Source organism: Falco naumanni, chromosome 8 (genome assembly GCF_017639655.2).
Source record: "Falco naumanni isolate bFalNau1 chromosome 8, bFalNau1.pat, whole genome shotgun sequence".
Taxonomy (NCBI): Eukaryota; Metazoa; Chordata; class Aves; order Falconiformes; family Falconidae; genus Falco; species Falco naumanni.
In genome coordinates, this window is record NC_054061.1 from 12,332,080 (window position 1) to 12,356,283 (window position 24,204).

The window sequence follows — 24,204 nt, forward strand, 5'->3', positions numbered from 1 at the left end:
GAAGAGAAACCCAGTCTGGAAACAACCTCATGCTGCACCCTCCTTCCCGAGGCCATCAGCAAGGGGATGTCCCCTGCCACAGCCAGAGCGCAGCCAGCCGCCCGGTGCCTCAATGGCAGGCAGGGGGACCAGGAGCAAGGGGCAAGGTGGATGCATCGGCAGGAGCACCCTGTTCAGCATAGCAGGGAGGCTCTCAGCTCCGGGCCTGCCAGGGGCTGTGGTGATGCTCTCAGCTGGGAGGTGGGAGCCGGGGACTCCTCACAGTGCAGGTGCGGATGTCCCCCAGCGGGTGGAAGAGCCAGAGTACATGTTTGCCTGATGAAATCCTGCCGGCAGCCGGAGCGGTGTTTCAACTCGACGGCAGCTTTGAAAGGTAGGCGTTGGTCCTACCCAGCAAGCGTGTTAAAAGGAGAAGTGCTTATCTAACAGGACGTGCAAGTCAGATGGGTATCTCTCCTTCTAGAGAGGGTGCTGCCCGGAGCTGGCAGCCTCCCCTCCTGCTCTGCAGCCTGGGAAAGCCAACTGCCCCGGCCCAACCTCGGCAGGAGCAGACACTGCACCTGGGGGCCTTTCTGCAGGAAGGAGACTGGGTGGCAGCTCACATGTTTTAAGCCAAAGCACTTCCCACGCTGCGCTCAGCTTTCCATCAGCAACACCTCCATACTCCAGCTTACTGGGACAAAGCCAGACTAGACGCCAGGGATTTACCACACTCCTCCTGATGCAAGCTGAAGCAACGAGCAGCTTATTCTCTCCCTAGCTGAAAGAAAAGCAGTGTTATTCCTCAAGCTGAACTGTGGGGACCCAGGAACCGGGTGGGTGGGTTTGAGAGGGCAGCCAGACTAAGCTGTGGTACCTGGCAGATATAAAATTGTCCCTTTCCAATATTTCATTTTGAACCCACGTGCAAAGCACCACAGACGTTTGCCTATACCCCACATGGCAGCAGCCGGTTAGGCAAGCAGGCAGGCACACGGCTGATACAGCAGACCCAGAGAGGAGGCAAGCCCTGACCTGGCTCTGCCATGCTCTGCCTGTGCTGCCAGAACACCTGCATCCCCTTTACAGGCTCTTGCAGGGCAGCTGTTTAAATACTTCAGTCAGCCTCCAGCACCATTGCTAGCCTGGCACAGCAGCACCTACAACGCCCCCCCTGCACTCAGAGTGCTGCAGAAAACTTTTTTCTTGGGGGAGAAAAGGCATGGCAGGTCCCCCAGCAACCGTCCCACTTGGGGCACAGCTCCATGGACTCTTACAGCCCGGGCAGCCAGGCTCAAGGATGATCTTAAGGCTTCAGTTGCTTTGCGTTCACCTAAGATCATCCATAGGGGGTTTAGCAGTATCAGGGCTTTATCCAGAGAGGCAGCTGGTGCGCAGCTGCAGGTCCAAGGACAGCAGGGCAAGCGCTGCGGAGCCAGCCCTGCCAAGAACATCCCCAGCCTTCCTGCTCCCCCGGGCACGCTGGCACGCGGGCTGGGAGCAGAGCTGCCGCAGCAGTTTCAGTACCATCTCCGCAGCAGCTACCCCCATGCAGCAGGATGCTCACGGCTACTTCCCAGAACCAGGGTGAGGACCCAGCCGGGGCAGAGGGGTGCAGGGTGCAGATGGGACCAGGCTGGGCCAGCACCTTTGAACCCACTCCCAGAGCACATGGTGCGGGGCTCCATAGTGGGGCAACACCCTCCAGATGCCAGCAGTCAGCTCCAGGGCAGCTGAAGAGCTGTCGAGAGAACCGACGTGGAACTGGTTCAGCCTTTAGCTCCCAGGATGCTGGCAGAGAGGCTGAGATCAGGACTTCAGCCCCAAGCTCTTGATTACTGCAGTGAAAATAAAAGCAGCCATAGATCCACAGAGGAGGCTGTGCTGGCCTTCTAGAAATGGGGTTTGGGTGCAAACGCTTCTTTCCTGGGAAGTGTTTCCTGGTGTTTTGGATTCCTTCCCATGCCACAAAGCTCCCCTTACAACACTGATCCCAAGTACCCCACATTCCTGCAGGACCATGGCTCAGCCACGTTAACAAACATCAGCAGCTGGCAAGCTATTTAGAGCAGCAGGATTGCTCCCAGCACTGTTTTCCTCTCCCATTACCTGCCAGAGGCACAGCCCACCAGCACGGGAGGCGACAGCCCCAGTGCAGCCCCACATATGCTAGAACCTCACAGCTTGCCACCATGGCCCACACCAGCCACCACGTCCTGCCTAGGAAGAGCCAAGTGTGCAGGAGGCTTGTCTGTGCCCCACTTGCTCCGGTATCTTGCATTTAAACTTTTTCCTAGAGGTTACAGAGAAGCTGCTGTGAACCGGGTGTTCGATAGACGCCACGGCCCGAAAGGATGCTGCAGCTCTGGGACCCTGTGTTGGGCTGGCCAGCCCCAGCCGGGCTCAGCGCATGGCTGCTCTGCCAGCAGAGCTCCTCTGGGCAGCCAGGCTGGATGCTGGGGTAAGAAACAAGCCAACAGCCCCCCAGGCTTGGGCAGGGAGCCCTGCAAAGGGTCACCGACATACGCCACAGGCCTGGGGCTGGGACTCACGTTCCCCATGTTCAGTTCAAAATGCCCAAGCACGGGGCCATCTGCCCTTCAAGGCAGGTCCCTCGCTGCCACCCCGGCTGCCAGGCTCCACTGGGCACAGCTCTGCCCCAGTTCCAGGAAGAGGGAGCAAAGGACAGCCAGCCCCCCCCCGCCGCTGCCTTTGCTGTGTTTACCAGTCACCCAGCAACCTCGCCAGGGAAAGCGGCACCAGCTCCGCTTTCACTGCCTGTGGAATCCCAGGGAAGAGCAAGGCAGGGGAGAAGGTGGGAGGCCAGCGAGCAGACAGTACCAGGCTTTCCCTCGCCAGGGGACTGGGCAACTCCCCTGGGACTTCCCAAGGCAGGGGACACACCGGAGTCCTCTAGGAAAGAGCAGCGGGCAGCTGCCTGCACGCTCTTGGCACTGGGACCTGGTTTGCATTAGAGCAACTGCTTCCTCCCCCGGCTCCCCGCCCTGCAAAGGCCGTAAATATATTTAAAACACACCCTGCACTGCATGTCCCGTGGACACCCAGGTGTCCCTTGTCACCCGTGTTCAACTCCTTCCTTGGAAAAGCCAGCCCAGGAAGAGCTGTCTGCCACAGCCGAGCCAGTCTGTCCAGTGCCACCATTCTCCCTCTCTGCAGCCACCAGCAGGGTCCTGCCCACGCAGCTACCCCTGCCTGCGGCTGGGGCTCTGGGAGGCGCAGCACTGGGAGCAGTGGGATGACAAGCCCCCGGCAGCCTCGCCCTAGGAGGGGCTGAGCACAGCGCAGACTGGCCCCCACGAGCTGTTTTACACGTTGGGAAGCAAAACCGAGCCACTTCCAATCAGCATCAAACTCCCCAGGCCGTGCTTTGCCTCGTGGGAACGTGCTGCCAGCCCGGCAGAGCCCGCTGGTTGCTGGCACAACGAGCCAGCCCCTGGCTCTGTCCCCAGCTCGCACCCCCCCTGTGCCACCCTGGCGCTGGGAGCCCCCCACCAGCAGGTACAGGGAAGGTCAAGAGGTGCAGTGTGAAAAGCTGTCAGTGAGAGGGAGAAAGGTCACCGAGCGTGACTTACGCCCATAATCAGTTTATGGGATTTGTTAACAGCTTCAGGCTGGCCAGCCAGGGGCTCGCTACGACCACGTCAGCACGGCTTTAGCAGAGCAGCACCTTCCCACACCAGGGGTGCAACGCAAACAGGCTTTGTTGATGCTCCTCGGTTATCCAGATGCACGCAGCGCAGCAGGGCCATTGTAGCACAAGCCCAGCTAATGAAAGCCATTAATTAATACTTCCTGGGCAACACAAGGGAAGAATGGCCACAGCTGGGTTCCTTGCCTTTCCTCCCCCAGAAGAAAGAGGTCTCAGGAAGGCAGGCAAGCACTTCCAGGATGTGAGTCAGCAGGAGTTTCTGGCCGTACCTGCTGTTCAAACAGTGCCGTGCAGCTGGAGTTACCCGAGGTCCGACTGGCAGTCGGAGTGCCAGCCCTGAAGGAACACAGACGTGCTCCACTGTGCAAACACTCCTGATGCTGTCTGCAGGCTTCGCCCCACCAAGTAACCCCAACCCAGACCCATGTGCTGCAAACAGGCCTGGCCCCACACCAGCAGCCACCACACCAGCAGCCACCCAGGAGGAACGAGCTCAGCACAAATCGGAGCTGTGCCCGGGGGAAGCTTTCGGCACACAAGAATGAATGTATTTGCTGCCTAAGTGATTCTTCTCAGCTCAGCAGACTTGCACCAGTTTGTAGCTTCACCTCTCTGCTCTCCTCCCCACCACCCGTACACCCAGGCAGGCAAACGCTTCCTTGCTCCTCATTCTGCCTGACCTGGGCAAAGCCCTCCCTTAGAGCTGCCACCAGATGAAGATCTGGAAATGCTACCAGAGGCCAGCCAGCCTGGCCTGGCTGCGGGCCAGCAACAAGAAACTGGTTTGGAACACCGGAGGCAGCTGCAAGCCCCAAGGTGGTCCTGCGGTCAGGCCACTGCATCTACTTGGGGACAGCAGGGTTTGTGAAACACCAGTCCTTGTGGTCGTATAGAGATGGGCTCAAGGATCTTTAAAATTGCCCACGCTGCCAAGAAGGGGAGTTACCAGCCAGTGTACAAAAACCAAGGGAGAAGCATGTGCAGCAGCGAGGGCTAGCCAGGCACCGGGTACGCTATGCCAAGGAGACCAGCCTTAAACCCTGGGGGTTCCCACTGCGCTTTGGCATCAGTGTGTGCACGCACAAGGGACTCATCCAAGGTATGAGGAAGGGAAAGGGAAGGTTTGTTCGCTGTGCCCCTGGCCTGGTGGCCCGTGCGGTGCCACAAAGCACAGCTGAGTCACGCAGGTACCGCTGCCCCACCTCTGCCAGTTACTGAATTCTGCAGAGCCAAGCACCTGCCCTGGGCATTTACGAGGCTGTAAAGGACAAGGCCCTGATTTATCATTGCACACGGGGGCTTTGACTACAACAAGGAAAGCTCAAAAGCCAGTCCACCCTGTATGATGGCATGTGTACTCCTTCAATGATCTCAAATTGCTTTTGTTCTAAAAAAAAAAAAAGTTCAAAGTCCGTCACCTGCAAAGTAGCTCAAGGCTCGGTATTATGTCAAGGGTGGTAGAGAACAGGGAGCAGCGCTGGGAGCCAGGAGCCTGCTCTTTGGGACACAAGCAGCGTGCACGGCGCCTCTGAAAGCTTCTCTGCCAGCTATGCGTATTGATGCTATCCTTCAATTTCAGAGAGGGAAAGAAATGAAGTTAAGACCAGCTGTGTTTACAAAAAACAATCTGCATTATCAACAAGAACAAAAGGTTCCTGGGGAGGAGAGGGAAAACAGAACAGTTAGGACTGAGTGTGCTGAGGTACTTCCAGCAGCAGCCCCTGATATCAAAATGCCAAGCTGTTCTCTGAATTAAAAAAAAAAAAAAAAGCAGCTACATCACCTTTGCAGTTGTTACGGACAAAAATACCTAGAAACCTAGGAACTCAAGCCCAGTGTGAGAATACTCCCTAGCTCCTCCTGCTTTCCAGCTACCTGAATTCAGCACTAGCAACAGTCACATCTAAGACCGTCTCACATCATGCAAGAAGTCTAGTTAGCATCTTAATTTAAAAGACTTCACACCTTTAGCATTGAGCTTTGCAAAGCAGTCAAACCCACTGCGTTTGAAAACAAGGACACGGTCTTGTCTTTTCGGACACAGCCTTCGCTTAGCACACCGCCTTTCCTTCGTGGCCAAGGACAACACAGTCCTGGATCTATTCTGAAAAGCTTCCTTAATGCAACCGAGAATGACGAGCGTCCTTGTGCCCCAGCACAACAGTCAATCTCAATTCTTCGCATACAGACCTGGTACCACCCTCCCTCCTTCCTGTTTAGCCCCAGATAACACGGATTACATTAAAGAGCCATTTCCCACATTAGAGCGTGCAGTGAAGGTAGTCTTTCCACTCAGGCCCTGTTAGGAGGGTCGGCACTTCCTCCGTCTTGTCCCTCGCCTCATGTTTCCAGAGGCATTAGTGCTTGGAGCAGACAGATCTTCCTCCCAGACCACTCTTCCTTTCTGTCTGGAGCCTGCCGGGCTCATAAACTTGTATTATGACATCAAGCTGATATGAAATCATGATGATTTCACTGCAATTAAGTAAGGCGCAGATGGGGCTGATAAAGCTGGCTAAGCAACAAATCTTCTAAATTGGAGAATGCTGTCAAGAGAAATTAAAGCCTTATACAAAAAACCAACACGGGATCACAGAAAAAAAATCCACCTGGAAAGGGTTGCCAGGAGGCATCCTAGCCCAACCTCCTGCTCAAAGCAGCGCAGCTACGACTTGGGCACCCTCGCCCCTGCTGCTGCAGCCCGTTACAGGAAAAGCACAGCCCACAGAACACGTACAAGTTCCTGCAAGTTGTAAGCAACGCACCCTGAGAAAGCCAGCTCAGGGGAACAGGCAGAACAATGCAATAGCAGAGCAAGCTGACACGTAAGCTTGAAAAATAACCCCCATACAGACACAATTCAATAGAACTCAGCAAAAAAAAAAAAAAATAATTAGGATGGCACACACTGCACAGGCTTGACACACCTATCAAACATATGTAGCTTTCAGAGACTTGACTGTTCCCAACACAGCCAGGGCCTGAATCCATCACTTACTAGCAATACCCAACGCTGTGCAGAACAGCAGGCAAGGCAGGGCGCAAGAGTGATGTTACCAATGTTACTGGTAACCGAGACCTAGAGCAGCCTGCCCTTCTTTCAGAGCCTTTTATGGGAGAAGAGAAAAATGCTTTCAATTGCTTGCAACAACGGCTTAAATAGGTTAAAAATAATGAACCAGTATGCTGCACATGAGCACTCTGTGCTCCAAATTAAGCAACCCTTTAAAAGGTGGCCTTAGGACGCCTCTCGGTTGTTGTAAAGGAGGTTAATAAATTGCTTTGAAACCCTGTACACAGCTTTGCTAGGTGACTAAGAACCTGTTGTCACAGGCTAATGGCATTACCTGAATTCTAGCACTTTCCGGGGAGCATGAGGGGTTTTTTTTCATTTTTGTGCTTTACGGCCTCTGTTATGCTGCTAATTACTTACAAACGGCCTGGGATTGCCTGCAGAAGTTCTTGACTTTGCATCAGGACAGTAGGTAAGAGTAAAACCTCCCAACACAAAACCTTTGCAGAGCTGCAACCAGAAGTCAAGATCCACATAGTTTTTAATGCTTTCAGGTTTAAGTCTTTGTTACAAACCAAATGGATTATACAGCAAATGAGCGTTCAGTATCACAGCATCTCTTTAAGGAAGGTTGCCATCTTGTTCGCTGTTCAGCATGCCTGGTGCAGGCTGGTTTTCTGCAAAGCAGCACAAGGCAGCTGACGGTTTAAGCTCACGCTTCTGTGCAGAAGTGAACTCTGTTAACACAGCATGTCTGAAAGACTAACTGGACTCCACGCTCCTCTGCGGGACAAGGCTTGCAGTCGTTCAGAACTACAAACCAATGCGTTCTGACACACTAAGCGCATCAACTGTTCTTGCTTACAGTGCTTATCAAGGGCAGATTTGTTTCTAAGACTTGACAACCCTCCTCAAAGTCTTGAACAAACTTTATGGACAGAGGAAATAATTTCTTCTCCTGAAACCACACGCTTTCCTCCAACTTTCAAATATCTCATGTCAAAGCAAGAAAAGTGGTGCCAAAACAATTCCAAGCAGCCACTCTGAAAACAGCTGCCAAGAATGCATTTCTTTGATGCTTCTTCCCCTTCTGCCAATGTATGTTATCAGATGCATTGCCTAGACAGTAGAAATCATATGTAAGGACATAACATAGTATTCTAGATACCAGTTCTTAGAAACATATCAGTTTTCATATGAGGCATTGCTTGTAAAGCATCCTTATTCAGATGGGGCAATACTCAAGAGTCTAGAAAAACCATCCTAGCCAGAGGAATGAGCTACATGTCTTCTTCCACCTTCCAGGTAACAAGAGAGAGACCGCTCTGACTCAGAAGAGAAGTTTCCAAATGTGCACCAGTATCTCTGAACCCAGCAGGCTTTCTGCCTCCCTGTACTCCCAGATTATCTATACAAATGTTTATTAGCACACAACGTTCTCCAGCTAAAGTTTAACATCTTCTCAGGGCAGATCCTTCTCGTAAAGAGAGTATGCATAGTGACCACACGAGACTGCGGCCTTGATCCAGATTACCACTCCGTGATGACAGAGAGTGCACAGTGATCTTGAAGAAATGGTTTCCAAAATGAGAGACCTTTTCAAACAGTAAAAATTTGAACTGTGAGCAGGAAACTCTGCTACATGCATGAAAACTGTCTAAAAAGCTAACATACAAACATTTACACAATAGGCATCTGGCAGCATTTTCAGACATTTTTTTAATTTATTCTGACATGCTATAAAGGAATAAATTACACTGTTAAAGAATTACCAGCAATAAAAGTATTTCTTTCTTTCAGCTGGGCTAGAATAGGAGTGAGAAAGAAGACAGCCTGGGGCAGTAACCAATGTGAACTCTGCGTGGTGCAAGGCTGTCCCCAAGAACAAGAGTAAATCTGGTCATATCCACTTCACAAGAAATTGAAAGAAAATGCCTTGGTTTAAAACCATCCAAATACTCCATTCAATTTTTTCTTAAAACTAGCAATCACAAGTCATTCCAGCTGATGCATGACATGGCAACGCTCGGAGGCTGCCAATACCAAGTCTGCAAAAGATGCCATTTCATTTTTAAAAAATCCAATCTTAGTACAGAGGGCTGGTCTCAAACAACAAGTTATACAAATGCAAGACTGCCCCTTCCCCCTCAAGGAAAAAATACAAAATTTATTTAAGAACAAAATGAGGAAGTTACAACACTAAATCTAAAATGATTTAGAAAGAAATATGACTTCTTTTGCTTAACAAATGGCCTCAAAACTTGGTTTAAAAACAGGGTAATGTAGATTTCTTAAACTGAATTAACAAGGCAAATTAAAAAAAATCTCATTTCCTTACAGAAACAGTTTTTAGTTTTTAATGAACTTGTAAACAAAAAAGCTCCCGCTTCAAAATAAAAACAAAATCCCAGATCATATAGATGTTTACAGTGATTACATTTATCTAAGCAACTTACATACAGGTTCAGTTGTAAGATGTTAACTAAATTTTGTGACAAATATGCTGTTTTTCCTTTTATACCAAGAACATTATAGAGTTAATGCAGAGTCCTAAAGATTATCTAGTAGTCGCTAAGTTTCTCTTAAGTCTTCACTTTAGATGCTGTTATTTCTAGCACAGGTAAGCAGGCAGAGTCTTTCATACGCTTAAAAACTGGAATCTTTGGTTACTACCATGTCAGCTGGCTTGGTATGTTGCACATAGAAGCCAACAACTTTTAAGAATGTTTTAAGTGTACAACTTTCAAAACCCAGGGAGGAATAACCAGAAAAGAGTGCACAATTGTGAGCATTTACAATTATCACAACTGTTGCCGAAGACTGTTCATGCCATTCTTCCAAAACAATGAGATCTCATAAGCAGTGTAGTTCAAAGTAAAAAGGTAACAAAACTTGGCATATGCACAATTTTCTCCACTTGTGTGTCAACCATTAGTTAACTTTTCCACTTGAAAAAAATGCAATAGAAAACTGGACACCATGTTTCACTATCTCAGTAATATTCACAATTACAGCTGCTACAACTCAAAGTGCAGCATCACTGACACTGCCCAGAGCCAGTTTATACTGATATTAAGTTCTTTACACCAAGTAAATGGTTGCCCACAGCCACTGGCAAGTGTACATATGAACTAAATTTCTAGGATTTGGGGAGTGACAAGTCCTGCTCCGATCTGCTCTGCTTTGTCCCATCCTTGCCATGCTCAGAAACCTGCAAGATAAACACAAGGGCAACTTACTGATACAGGATGAAAATGAGAAACAGCCTTCACAGCAGAAAAAAAATAAAATCAAACATCAGTTATGGTCATTCAAAGGGGAAAATGCTGTTCCATCTCAGAATTGCGGAGTTCCTGGTGTCCATTTCCAACACTAACCAGCATTGGCCATCACCCTTTAGCTCAAACACACACCTCTCTCTCACACCTACTGCTGCACTGGAAAACAAGCTCATACACCAGCTGGATGCCACATTCCTCAAATAGGAATTCAGACCAGCAGTTTGAAAACAAGATGTGTTATTGCCACTAGGAAGCAGGATGTAATTTCATAGGATTGTTTTCTACTTGTCTGCAATGTCTCATGTTTATATCCTTGAATGTCAAACTGTCATCTGATTGCAGTGGTGCTCTTCAGAGATGCAGTACAGCAGTGTCACACAGAGAAGGAAAAGAAACAGGAATCACTTACCTTACAGTAACTGTTCGCTACATGCTCGCGTGTATGATGCCCTGGGGCAACCAGAACAGAACTGAGAACCTTTGACAGTGACTAGGAATCCAGCATACCTTCTGTCCTTGGAAGGGCAAGCGAAAGAACTCATGTGACAGGGGAGGTGGGGTGTGAAGAGCAGTTCTTTTAATGTTCAGTACTCCAAATGACAAGTTCAAGACATTGTGGAAAAGGGAGAGTAGAGGAATACACACAGAGATCTCGAAGAACCAGTTACTGCAAGCTAAGCCAGTCTTCCCTTCATGTGACTACTTATATACTTATTTCTGGTGACTCAGGTGGTAGCACTGTGCTTTAAAGAGGTAACAGGAATCTCAACCAAAGACTACTTTGCCAAGCAAGTTTCCGTTCTGGATGCCCTCCAAACAGTATGGTATTCTGCCGATGTATGAATTCATCTGAGCCACAGCTCTGAGTTTTTGCAGCAGAAATCTCCTCACAGTGAAATACAGACAAGGCTGACCTCAGCTATAGCTTGTGCTGTCATCCAAGAGAAGCAAGTGCAAACAAGTCTTAAACATAGCCTGACATTCGATCAAAAATGTATCTGGACAGCACTCAAAAGACAACTTTAACTCTTCCAGAACAGGCTACAAGTAATTTAGAAGAGACTCAATACCTTTGTTTGAGCCCAGTCTTAATGCACTGAAGAACAACTCTCTTTACCCAGCACTAGCAATTCTAAAATTGACCACAACTCCACACCAGAATTAAAACAAGTCATTCCCACTTGAATGCAAATTCTCAAGGGAACCCCAGTGACTCCTTAGTTCCATTGGCATAGTTGTCCATAACCCTTACTTGATGCATACAACCGAAAGTTAAACTTTCCACTTAGTGTATTCAGCAGTAAACACTGACTCATCACTTGAACCACTTTCTCCATCAAAGCAGCCAAAATTAAGTCAAAAGGAGGAGTGTGCTTCCACTGTGGAAACAGAGATCAACTCACTGCTTTAGACACCTGGAAATTTCAAATTAAAATAGGATCCCAACCCTGAGGATAAAGAACATGCTACAAATGATACACTATTTGTTAGAATACTTCAAATTGAAGGTATTATGGGCAGGAGTCTGACTCTACAGACAGCAATAGCGAACTGGATTCAACCCACAATATCCCTTGCAAGTCCTATTAAGACTACACAGGAGTGTTCCCAAACACACCCAACCACCGCTGTCCAACGAGATGCTGAGACATTCATGTAGCACACAAAACTTTACCAGTATGAAAAACATGCTGAAGAGTTTATGCCAGCATGTCTCTAACAAATCTTCACTACACAGGGCTAGCTCAAATCTGCACATTCATCACTCCTCGTCCCTCCAGGGTATTACTTAAGTGTTTGATAATCTATGCTACGCAAGGGATACTCAAATTGCTTTATTATTACAATAGCTGCAGTTCTGATCAACAGGGGAAGAGTAACTGTACTACTATCGTACTCCAAGAAGCTCCTCTACTTGCTCGTGTTCAAATGTTTTGTTCTATTCAGTAGCTGCAGAGACAAGCAGTGAGAAGAAGTTGTCAATTGGCCAAATCTCAAGTAGTAAACTAATAGCCTGTTCTGAGAAATACTGCCACGACCATAGGTGTCCAGTGAATGCTAATGGGCCTGCTGACAGGCTTACGGAACTCTACGCTGGAGTGAATTAAAAACACTTCTCACAAATGGAACTGATAGACTTTATCCTGGAGATTGACTGCTTGAGTCAGTTTTATGACTGAGGGAAGCTGACTACAAATCACACCTGAACAACTGCTGCACCATCAAGAGATCAAGAGCTAAACTTTGCAGAGTCAGCAGAGAAGATCTGTCTGTTGAAACAGTTCACCTCTCCCAAGTTCAAAAACAGCTGATCTTGCTGTTACAAAAGACACTGCACAGGGTTCCAGAGAGGGACAGGGGGCCGGGGCGGGGAGGAGAAAGACCATTGACAGAACAGGCTACCCAGGAGCCAAACAAAATATTCAGCCTGAATAACCTTTAGGATTCAGTGAGATGGTTGAATATGGAGTTGTATCCGAGTTAAGGCAGCCAGGGATATCTACAAAGGAGCACACTGTCCAAACAGCCTAGTGTCATGTAAGTCTCTGGACACTGCCTGGTGAAATCTTAATTTTTTCACTCTCCCCAGACACACATCTTCCAGAGTACTTGCACTTTATACAATATACTGTAAGATTATAACCAATAAATGCACCTGTAAACTGGTATTTCCAGTACTCTTATTAAACCAGATATGGTTCCCAGAGGGGTATAATTTGATAATATGAAGCCTTTTAAGCCACTTCAATACAGGCTTTGCTACAGCAACTACCTGAGAATTTAACTGAACTCAAAAAAATACCTAGGTATTTCATTAATCTTCAATGTGACAGCAACATACAACCCATACAGCCTCCTGCTCGAGCTTAGCTGGTTTCAGAAAAATCTTCATTAACAGGCAGTATTTCCCACAAAAAGGCACATAGGATTTGAGAAATCTGGAATCTTCACTTTGACGAAGAGACTAAGCTAACTATTTTAGGAAGCTGGAAAAGTCTTCAGATGTTTGATAAGCACTACTTTAATGCTTTGGCTTACATTACAGCTTGATTGATCCAGAGGTCACAAGCCTCTTCTTCATGATTGGGAAGGGAAAGGAGAGAGTCATTCCCCCAAAAGGCTGTTTCTCCATGCAAGAGCCAATGAAAGCCTGCTAGAAAAACAGCAACTTCTCCACAGCTGTAGCAATGGACCTCATTACCAAATGAGTGTGATGAGGAATGTTCATCAAGAAAAGGAATAGTCTACAAGGTTCAACTGCAAGACAGCTTCCCCGTTACTCATGCCTGTCAGTCAGCAGCAGATTTGCACCGTCATTAAATGATCACTAGAAGGTAGAGGCAGATAATCATTACGATGACCTTTTCTTTGCTTATGGTTCAGCACTTGGTCAGAGACCACCCGAGCCAGGAGGCTAGCACAGTAGGTCTCAGAATAGTTCAGCAGAACAGTATTTCAAGTGGATACAACTTGATTTTCAGGGTAGCGTCTGTTTACAGATCATTACCTCCTGCAAGATCATTGCTTTAAGCATGAGTTATTGTGAAGAATCCACATTTTTGCTTTAGATTTATTTCCTCCTGCTCTAACAGCCAACTGCTCCAGACCCCAACATTAGGCTGCGTTTAGTAGTAGGTTCTGAACTTCAGTCAGAGCTTCTGTATTTCAGGAAGCAATCTAAGCCTAGGTGCTTAATCGTCACGTCTGCTATGTACTGGTGTTTCAGCTGAAGGAACTGGTTTACAGCCTTCCGTACTACAGTAACACCTGTCGGTTCCAGCTAAACAAGTTAGACAGAAAGAATCTGACACTTAATGGTGTCCTATGGAAATTTTTTTCTTCGAGAAACCATTTCAGACTGAGTCTTGGGAAGACCAGCAGGTATTTTACTACTGCATTTTTCTGGATGGAGCATTATATTTTTGGATACCTATTTTGACTAGAGCCACATGGTAATGTTTGAATGCTGTCACAATACATGAGAAAATGTTTTGGTAACTTTATTGTAAATATGTCTGCATTTGACTTCCAATTCTACCATGTTAGCTTAATATATGATTTTATACATACAAAAGTGATAGTCAAGACAAGAATGTACTGAAGAGTAGCAAGTGCCAGCAATAAATAGCTCAGTATAAAACTTGAACATAGTTTCTCTGTTGTCACTTGAAGAACCTCATTAGCTTGAATTTTACCTACAGCTCATCTTGAGGAATCAGTTTCATTACAAGACTGGCTGTAATGCTCAGTAGCTGTAGCTGTTTCATTCTAGTGACTTACTAGACTAACACTGGCAGATCTACATCACAAAAAAATTTAAAAGCTTCTAGAAAGCATTGAAAAATAAATCTTATGTGCCTTTTCAGAACTCAGTTTTCAGTTAAGTCTTGAACATTTCACAACATTTCCCTTTGAAACCATAACCTAGAAACATTAAAAATAGTAAAGAAATCTGAAACCCCTCCCCAGAGCACCCTGATACTTCAGAAAATTGTGACTTGGCAATCCACAGCAGTTCAGGGTTACTCCTTGATTTAGGCAAGGCATTTTGAGCTCACTGATCCTTTAACTCTGGACCAAATGTCTCAATGTAAAACCACTGGAGGAAGCCAGATCATTCACAATTTTCTGTTTCCAATGTTTGAGGCATACAGAACAGAAGCAAACCCACAGCACTATACCAGCTGGAACAGAGTAAAACCCAAAGTCTCTAGATCCTTACCTAGTTAATGAGAATTATCCCTTAAGAAGTGTTAGGTCTAGGATTTTGGATTGTATTATATATTTATATATATATAAATATATATATGTGTATATATATAAATAAAAATAAAAATGTCACATTCCCAACACCAAGTCAGTTTCTTTTTTTTTTTGTTTGGTTTTTTTTTTTGGAAAGTGGTTAATGCGGGAGCAAAAGATGCAGTGGTTAAAATGACCCAACATCCCCAGAAGAAATGATATGAAGAACAAGGACATTTTGGTATAAAGTTAGTAGTCAAATTCTCCAAGGACGTCTTTTGGTTTTGCTTTTTAAATTAACAGCCAAATATATTTTTTAAACCACCTCCTCGATCTAACACTTAAAATTGCTGACATTGTCCAAATTAGTGTAATTTTTTTTTTCTTGTAACGTCACTTGGTTCTTGGCTACTAACCTTTCATGTTACTCTTGGATTTGTCAGTTTGCTTGCCTGTGGGGGTTTGGGCCTGCTGCCCCTGCCCACTGGAAGAGGCTGCCTGCTGTGCTGCTTTCTGCTTTAACATTGTCCAGTCGAATGTGTAGTCATATTGGTGGTTCAAGGTCCTAGAAAAAGAGTGAAAGACTTTACCGTAACACATCATAACTTCCTTACTGCTAATACCAGGGCTTTGCTGAAACCCCTGAACTCTTTTTGTAAGCTGCTTTGGAGATTACAAAATGGTATATAAATGCTAAGTATTACTAACTTAAAGGGATTCTTAAAGCAGGCCCAAATACCATAATACCATCAAGCATTTTCTTCACCGTTTACGCAAAAGTCTGCGTTTGTAGAAGCACCTCTCACAACCCAGCTTACCCATTTGTCTGCACTGAGGTTCTCAGCTGTTGGTTTTTTTAAAATACATATAGTTTTAAGGAGACTGCAGTATTGTAGATCACTGAAAAAAAACCATGCTTTGAATTCCAGAAACTTGGAGGGAGACAGAGATCAGTACCAGCTCTTCTTTTGACAGATGCTATTCACTCTACTACACTAAGTTTATGTTCTGGTTTCTCTAACAAGCTCAATGTAACAGCACTATTCCCCTTCATTGAAATCCATCTCCTGGGCACCACTGCTAGTCACATCACCAATCTCCAAACATAAAAAACTTCAAACATTTCTACCGAGGAGTTGATTTCTTAAACTACTTGCAACAGAGAACTTGAAACATGAGCTCAACCCTGCAGCATTAGCGGTCAGATCATGCAATGGAAAACCAAAGGGAATCTTTTCCTTCACCTTTAAAATTGAACAGTATTTTTTAGGTCTTTTAAACAGCTTTTCAAACTCCAAAATGAAAGAAGGTCCCAGAAGAACTCCCTACACCACACACACACAGAGAACAGCTTTCTGCAGTGTTAAGTCCCACAGAGCAGTTATCAACTGGTAAAGCACTGACAAATTCCTGTACTTTTCCAATTTGAAACTGACCTGAAAAGAATACGGAATAATTGCCTCAGATACATGTAATCTGGTGCCTCTTCAAAGCGCAGGCCACGACAGTAGTTCAGGTACATGGCAAATTCTGCAGGGAATCCCTGTAAATCAACAGTGTTAATCAAGCCAAGGCTTGCAGCAAAAAGCTTCTAACAACCCTACATAAGGCAGCAAAAAGCTGTATTTCTGTCTACAATGGCAGAGAAAAACTGTCTGAAGATTCATAAGTGTAAATTCTACGTTGCCTCTAGTTATTCACCTATTTTGTATTTCAGAAAGTAAGTTTGATCAGTGGGTTAGCAGGTCCATATTCTCTCCCTCCCCAGAATTGTTACTTGATGCATGTTTTGCAATCAGAAGTTCTCTGCTACCAAAACCTTCAACACACAACATATTTAGAGCACTTAATTCATCCTAATTAAACCTAGTTCTTATTAACTAGGTCTCTGAAATTAGTAGTAATTGTCTCTCCAAATTTCTACTCATGGCTCCTTGATAATCTACTTGAGCATACTAGAGGCAAGGTCAGTTACCACTATTAAATGTGAAAACTTAAACCATGAACACCTCCTTCAAAGATTCCCTGCTTTACATATTTATACATTTAATGCTATATATTAAAGCTTACATGTAAAGTAGGTAATAGCATACAGCACAGTGCTGTACTACAAGAAAGAAAACACGGGGTGTAACAGTTCAGCAGTTTGTCAGATGCTATCAGACTATAAGGGCACATAAATGTGAATGACTAGAAAGTACAATCCTCGGTGCTGCTGTTTGATGTGCAGAAACTACCATGTGTTCTCAAGGATCTTTGTTAACAAGCATGGGGCTGCTGCAGTTCAAGGGAAATCTTAAGACCCAAAGGATAGCACTGGAAAAACATCATCCTGCAACATGGCTTTAAAGACCACTTGACATCCAACTCCACTACAGCCTCTACTGAGATACACAAGGCAATATCAACGATCTTGAAGTGGCAGAAGTATATACTGGCAAGCTACACAGCTCTACCTTGGTTTTATTTATCCAAGAGGGCGCACACAGAACTTTCACTGTGGAAGTTGAGGGTGAGACTTGTTCCTTTCTTAAGAGAGCTGGAGAACTCGCTCAACTGACAAGTCACCAAGAACCGGAACAATGATGGCATGAACTATGCTAAGAAATAGCAGCAAATGCCTGGCCTGTTACACACATTCACAGCCCTGCTGCACGGGCAAACACAAAGTACCCATGACTGCCAGAGAAGTATTATTCAGCAGCAAACACCATCTGAGACTAATATATTGGCTCTAGTTTAAAAAAAAAAAACCAAAACAAAATCACAACCAGAACACTAAGAAAAGAACTTCCATTTCATAGCATGACATCATTTTGAAACTCTTACCTTACACAAAACCTCAACAGGAGTGGACATTTTCTTTTCACTAATCTTTTCATACTTTTGCTTCTTTGTTGCAGCCTGTGGAACATGTAGGTCACAATATAAGAGATACTGTGCAACACTGGATTAACGAGGACAGTAGCAAAAAAAATAAAAAATAAAAATGACGAAAATCCTTTGGTCAACCGTAAGTATTTTATGTGAAATCTCCAAGTCCCACACACTTATTGCAAAGAGAATGAAGGTCAATCTGGTATTAAGATTTGGACACAGTTTAATACCATTTGTCGCAGTCTAATGCTTCCATCACATGGCACAGCTCGTGTAGTTCTGCTTTTGTCCATTAAATAGACCAGACTTGCATTTACATTTGCCAAAGTTGTATTAATTCCCACTCAGCACCCCATTCAAGGGCTGCCCGCGTGTTTCAGTAAGCAGCCATTACATTCATTTGCAGCTGAAGAGCTCTAGTTTCACAAGCTGCTTGCCTTTTTAGAAAACTTGCAGCTGCAACACTATTAGAGTTACACAACTCTAACATGGAGGAAGAAAAACAATTAAAACATGAAAACAAATTACTAAAGTCCATGTAACAGAAATAAGAAGTACTTGCCATGCCTGTACTTGGCTACCACACATGAACATACTTGAAAAGTCTGTTGCAGCTAGTCATTATTCAGTCATGCCATAAACTGGACTAAGATACTAATAAAGCTGGACTTGCTAGCTGAGAGATTATTTCCATGCTCTCTACAGCAATTCAAAAAGCCACTAACAATGTTATTTTCTACTCTTCCCAAAAAGGGCCTCAGCCTACAACAGGACAATAATAATTTGCAAAGATGACGTAAGTTATTGTTTAGCATAAAATTTAAGGTAGTCAAACAATACACATTTTGCCTGCTACACGAGAAGCGGAAAGAACCTTTCTTCTAGCTTCTATATATATCATGCCTTGGGAAAAGCTGCTTTGTAGAACTGAAGGTAAACATTATATAAAACCACCTATCCAGACCAGCAGGCAGAAGCATGATACCCAAACATGGAAAAAAAATAAAATATATAAAAAAAAAGAGAAGGGTAGGGGGGGAAAAAAAGGCAACATAACCTACCTTCAGTCCTTGCCAAGGCAGACTGGTTCTGTTAAAGTACATCAATACATAGCCTAAAGATTCCATGTCATCCCGACGACTGAAGAAAAAAACCACAATGAATTACAAATTTTGCCTTTCATACTTTATTCCAAGTAGAGCAAGCATTCCAAAATTTTAAAAAAATAATAATCATTAAAGAATAAAACCTAAGCTTTGGTGCAAAGGAAGGTATCTTTCTAACACAGTTAAGACATCTAGGTGTTCAGAATTCCACTAGCAGGCATGTAAAAGCTCTTCAGAAGCAGGAAGGCGATTCTAATTTTTCAGGCAAGGAATAGTCAGTAGGTATTTGCGTGTAGTAAGTTCCATCTGCAATTACATTATAATTTGGGAAACATAAAACACTTTGGAACATAAGAAATGAAACATTAAATAAATGTCCTTCCCATTTAATTAAGTAGCTTGGATAGAAACTAAAGTTTTACCTGTAGGAACCATGGTATGCATTTTAAGAGATAAATGACATTAGCCTTAACTTCATTGGAAGATTTTTCCCTGAACCTTGCCTCAGTCTAGGACCGATACCGAACATTTAGCCCCAGAAGGGTGTAATTCCTTTCTTCACTTCTGTTAAGAGACCCTGAATTGTCTCTGATTTTTAACAGACAAGCAATATTTAGAAAGGTGCATGCATCAATCCGAGGTGCCTCTGCTTTCTTCCCACAAGAAGTCTGTTTTAAGACAGCTACAGAACTCCAAAGTTATCCATCCACAGACTTCACTGAGAATTTGCACGCAAACTCTCATCTAAAAGGCTTCAAATGTTTTCTGTACTGCATATGCTCCAGATCCACACTTCAGCCACACGAACGCCATCATACTTTGCTACACAGCTTTCACGATTACTAAGCCTAGTACAGTTCACTGAAATGGAAAAAATGCTCCATGATTTTTTTTCCTCTTGGCAAAGCTGCCTCTTCCCAGCTGTGGTAGAATCAAATTTTTCCTCTGACTGCCTCTCTGCAGCTGACATCTATTTAAGACAGAGAAATAACTTATTTTTCTCCTCCCAGTTCCCTTATCAAGAGAACCTGACAGGTATTGCTGCTGCTTTGCCAGCCAGCCAGATCTGCAAGAAAAGCATTTAAATGGCAGCAGGAAAGATGACACACTTACTACCCCCACAAGGAAGCAAAAGGCTGAGAGCAGTATTGCAAACAGCATTATATATACGAGTGAGGGCAAAACAGCTCCCTTGAAGGGAGAACAAACAATTTGTAAGAACTCTGACAAATCTACCTCCAGATCTTGGTATGAGAGGAAAGAAGTCTTAGGTGATGTTTTGTATTATAGCTAGCCCAATATAACCACTAATAATCACCAGAATGGTCTACCCATCACCTTTTCAACTCATGTTCCAGCTCTCTGACCCTTTGAAGAACCAGTTCAGAGAGCTATCCCAGAAGAAAATCAGCTTGCCTCCCCTAAAAAATTTCGCCACAAGGCCAAAAAAGCGCTATCTGTGCCCAGGGGCCAGGAAAGAGATAACTGGTTCGCTCCTCTTGACAGCAGCTAGCTCTGAGGTCATCTCAGCTATAACATGAAAACACAGCCAAAGACAGAGGGATGAAAAATGATACAAAGACCATAAACTCCAACCTGCAAAACCTGCTAATTCTATCAGAATTGCAGATCTTAATCATCAACAGAATTCACTGAACCGGTATCAGGCCATGATATAAAATTACATTTTCTGAGAAGGCAGTGGTAAATTCAGAAGTAAGAAAGGGACTAATAGTTTCCATCCCAAATCCAGTTCATTGTTTAAATGTTTAATTTCATTATTTTGTATTAGGAAACACTGTAGTTCTGTAAAATCTGTAATGGATATATTACATGTGAGCATATACTGATCCAAAGTGATTTCCAAGATTTGAAAAACAGGACAATACCCTCCGTTACTAAAACAAGAAATGGGTAACATTCCAAACAGCTCCTTGAGAACAGCTGTCATTACATGTAGGCAAACGTGTTCTGTAACAGTTAGAAGTACAGTACTAACAGTTGAAATATTCTGCCATCAGCTTCAGGACTGAATTCTCTCGATTACAGGAACATATTATTTGTTTGCCTCACTGTTGGCTTGATTTAGGCAGTTTAATAGCTTCCAGCATGCACCAAGCTACATTTCTAATTATTTTAGAATTCCCAGTACCAGCAGAGATGGCACAAGACCTCCAAGTAAATTCAAAAGCTGGAGCCCTTTGCAGCTCCCTCCCTTCATTGTAAGGTGCTAGCACAGCTATTCTCTTGCAAGAATGGCTTGGGCTCTACAAAATGTACTTACTTCAGAAACGATACCCATCATTTACCCTACCTGACCCACATGTCAAGTAGGCTTACATAATGATACTGACACAATAATATACACTTAAGGAACCTTAAGGAAATTAAAGAGGAAGAAACATGGAACATTTTAAAGCACTAAATGTTTGTAAGTTACATGTTCTGTAGAAGTCAACCACTAGAAATTCTGTCATTCCCATCTTGATTAAATTGAAGGTCAGAGGCACAGACATTCACGGAAGTTTTAACTATGTCCAAGTGACCTCAGCATCATGTGGTAAAGCCACATTACACTTACACATTACAATATCTAGGCATAAAGGTAAGGAAGAGAAGAGAGGCATCACTTCGTATCTCATGAACACCTAAAATACACTTCCAAACAACCCGAAGTGCAATCTCCACTGGACCACTGCCAAGATACTGTAGTAGCAATATGCTTTTGATCCAGATGATAAAAATGTGGTTTTTGATTAAGCAAAGCTCAAACATATAAACACACACACGTGTACATATATACATAGAGCCACAACTGGCTGCATATACCAGAAATCAAAATACAGTGCAAGTGGAGTAGAAGATCTTTAAGTCTTGCTTGCAGGCAAAAGGATAAACAATAGTTTATTGTTGAAGGGAAAGTGAGATAACAGGACACAGACACCAGCTTTAGAATACCCTTTCTGGCTACAGAACTGCATCTCAAGCCAGTCAGCAGCGGCATCAACAAGTACCAACACAATCAAGAAGAAAGTGCACCATTTTATTTGTGAACATCCTCTGACAGATCCACATGAAAGTATAGCTTATCCTTTAAAAAAAACCCTAAACCAACAGTATACAGAACATCCACCTCATGCTTGCAAGACTTAAAGACTCTCCAAGAAGCAAATAAGGTACTTGGATTTTTCCACCTACCCTTTCATAGGCAGCGAAAAAGAAAAGCACTTGCAAAGGTATATATACACTTATTCATACAAAATTAGTTCAGACACCTCAGAAGCTTACAAATAAGATCATCCTGCAGCCTCCAAAAGCACAGCAGTAATCTCCTTGAACTCACCTCTGCTCAATGCCAAGATGTGCATTGATACTGGCATATCGAGCTGTGCCAGTGAGATTTTTGTCTTCTCTGTATGGTATGTGTTGCCTTGTCCTGTTGTCCCGGTACTTTTTGGCCAAACCAAAGTCAATAAGGAATAACTTAAAGAAAAATGAAAATAGATTATATTCCTATACAATACAAGGAATCCCCAACCTCTTTCACTAGGCATTAACTACATTTTGAGACATCCACACAATGTAACAGCCTACAGTTAAGAGAAAGCAGTAACAATGCAGAGTCACAACTAGCTTTAACTAGCCAGTTAAAAAACTTAATAGTTAATTAGTTCAAGCTTTTTCTCAATCCAGTGGAATAGATTAGATCGTGCTACTCAGCATCTGTATCTTAGTTCTCCAACTATTTTATGTTACTGTTGCAGTTTGTAACACATTAGCTCAGTAACTACAGTGCACAATTTAGGAAGGAAACTAACATGTGCAAAGGCACACTTCACAAAAACCCACTCACACTAAAGCAGTTTACACATACAGATAGCTAACGGCAGCTCAGCAGCTTAATGCAAATGATACACATTCTGTATTCTTCTCTCTGTCTCAAAGAACACTGGCCATTCTGCAGAGCAGAAGGCCAAAACCTTTAACAGCAAACAAGACATCTTGCATTCAATCATATGCTCATTTTAAGACTACCAGAACGCTACTCACAGCAGCATGACACACTTGCTGATGATATTAATACAGCCAGGAAGCTAGAGCCTAGTACATGGAATCCAATTTAGGTTTCTAATAACCCAGCTTGCCCAATGATTTGGTATTTAGCAACAACTGAGCGCGTGCTAATTAGCGTGCTAACAGACAGCCTATCTACAAAGGTTAATACAGACTGTACCTTCTTGTGACAAGATTTCAGGACTAGGCAAAAAAAGCTGAGGCAGAAGTACGTAAGGAACATTGCAGATTCTAGTAATCAGTCTTGAAGCTACAAATCATCAGGCTGAGCTCCTGATTCCAATGCTGGATTAATGCTACAGGATCAGGGACTACAACCCCCCCCAGATTAATGAATACTGCAGAGTAACTTGGGTGGGGGAATGATATGATGGAAAGAAGACGCAAGGTTCAAGAAACTCTCAGTAAAAAAACCTATTCGGTATCACCTTGAAGGAGAGTCCAGAACAGAAGATGCAGCTTTAAATGCAACCAAGTACCAGAGACTGATACGCAGGTATACCTGCATGCAAGACTGAAATAAAGGATCACTCTGGCACACTGGAAGTGCTGTGAATTATAAAGTGACACTTGACACAGAAGTATCACAGATGCTGAAAGAGTGAAAATTTCTGAATTGCATAGTAGGTATGTTTCAGAATTCTGACTGAGTATTTTCAACTATAGCAGTCTATACAGGAAAAAACAAAGCTAAAAACTTCTTAAACTACTGATGTTGGAGCAGAAAACCTTGAGTGGAAGTCTTGCCAAGATTTATTCGCAACCACAAAGCAAAGTGGTTCTATATTTGATGTTTTAGTGAAAGTCACCCTTGGAAGCCCAGAATGCTTTGAGCAAGAGTATGTAAACCCCAGTTTAAGTCAACTACACTGGCCAGACAGTTCAGGAAAGTGAGGGTCTTTGGTGCACCCACCACAGCTACCACTAGAGGTAGTTTCTCACTTACTGGTAGTTGGAGGGCATGTCTGTGCACTAAATTGGCCATTTTGATACTAAACTCCTAAAGCAGATAGTATAAAGCTTCTATGTGATTACTATACTGCAAATGCAACTTCCCTAGAAGCAAAGCCTAAGATCAAATGCAATCCCTTATTTTCTGATTAAAGCTTTCTGATCTGATGACAGCCTCCAATGTGTATTTCTCAACAGCTACTTTCGCAGGGCCTTTGCCCATTAGTTTAAACAAAATACTATGCTCTGAAGAAGGAAAACCAAACACTATACACATCAGTCAAAATTTTTACTGCACATTTGGTTACAAACACTTTAAACAAGTCAAAGTCTTCGCATGCTTTCTGTAATCCTGGGGATCTTGCCATTAATTAATGGTATGAAGGGACAAAGTCACAGTTCATGAATCAAAATAGTTAACGCAGGAAGTGTGCTTCTAATACATAAATAGCTGGCATCTAGCCCTGTTTAGTACACACAGGGTAAGACTATTTTCTTCAGAAGAGTTAT

General features: G+C 44.0%; 1 protein-coding gene across 6 annotated transcripts in view; it reads right to left on the reverse strand.

Moving 5' to 3' along the window:
• Window positions 1-7,185: 7,185 nt before the first annotated feature.
• The window catches only part of CSNK1A1 (casein kinase 1 alpha 1), a 37,206-nt gene continuing 20,187 nt past the window's right edge, over window positions 7,186-24,204 (reverse strand). For 3 of the 6 annotated variants that reach the window (XM_040602644.1, XM_040602648.1, XM_040602650.1), the window contains 6 exons: window positions 22,013-22,152; window positions 18,625-18,703; window positions 17,516-17,590; window positions 16,123-16,229; window positions 15,103-15,251; window positions 7,186-9,873 (listed from right to left, as the gene is read on the reverse strand). In XM_040602644.1, the coding sequence (XP_040458578.1) occupies window positions 9,866-9,873; window positions 15,103-15,251; window positions 16,123-16,229; window positions 17,516-17,590; window positions 18,625-18,703; window positions 22,013-22,152 (558 nt within the window). In that variant the 3' untranslated portion in view covers window positions 7,186-9,865. Of the gene's footprint in view, window positions 9,874-15,097; window positions 15,252-16,122; window positions 16,230-17,515; window positions 17,591-18,624; window positions 18,704-22,012; window positions 22,153-24,204 lie in introns of those variants that run through there. The other 3 variants (XM_040602647.1, XM_040602649.1, XM_040602645.1) reach the window with 2 other exon arrangements.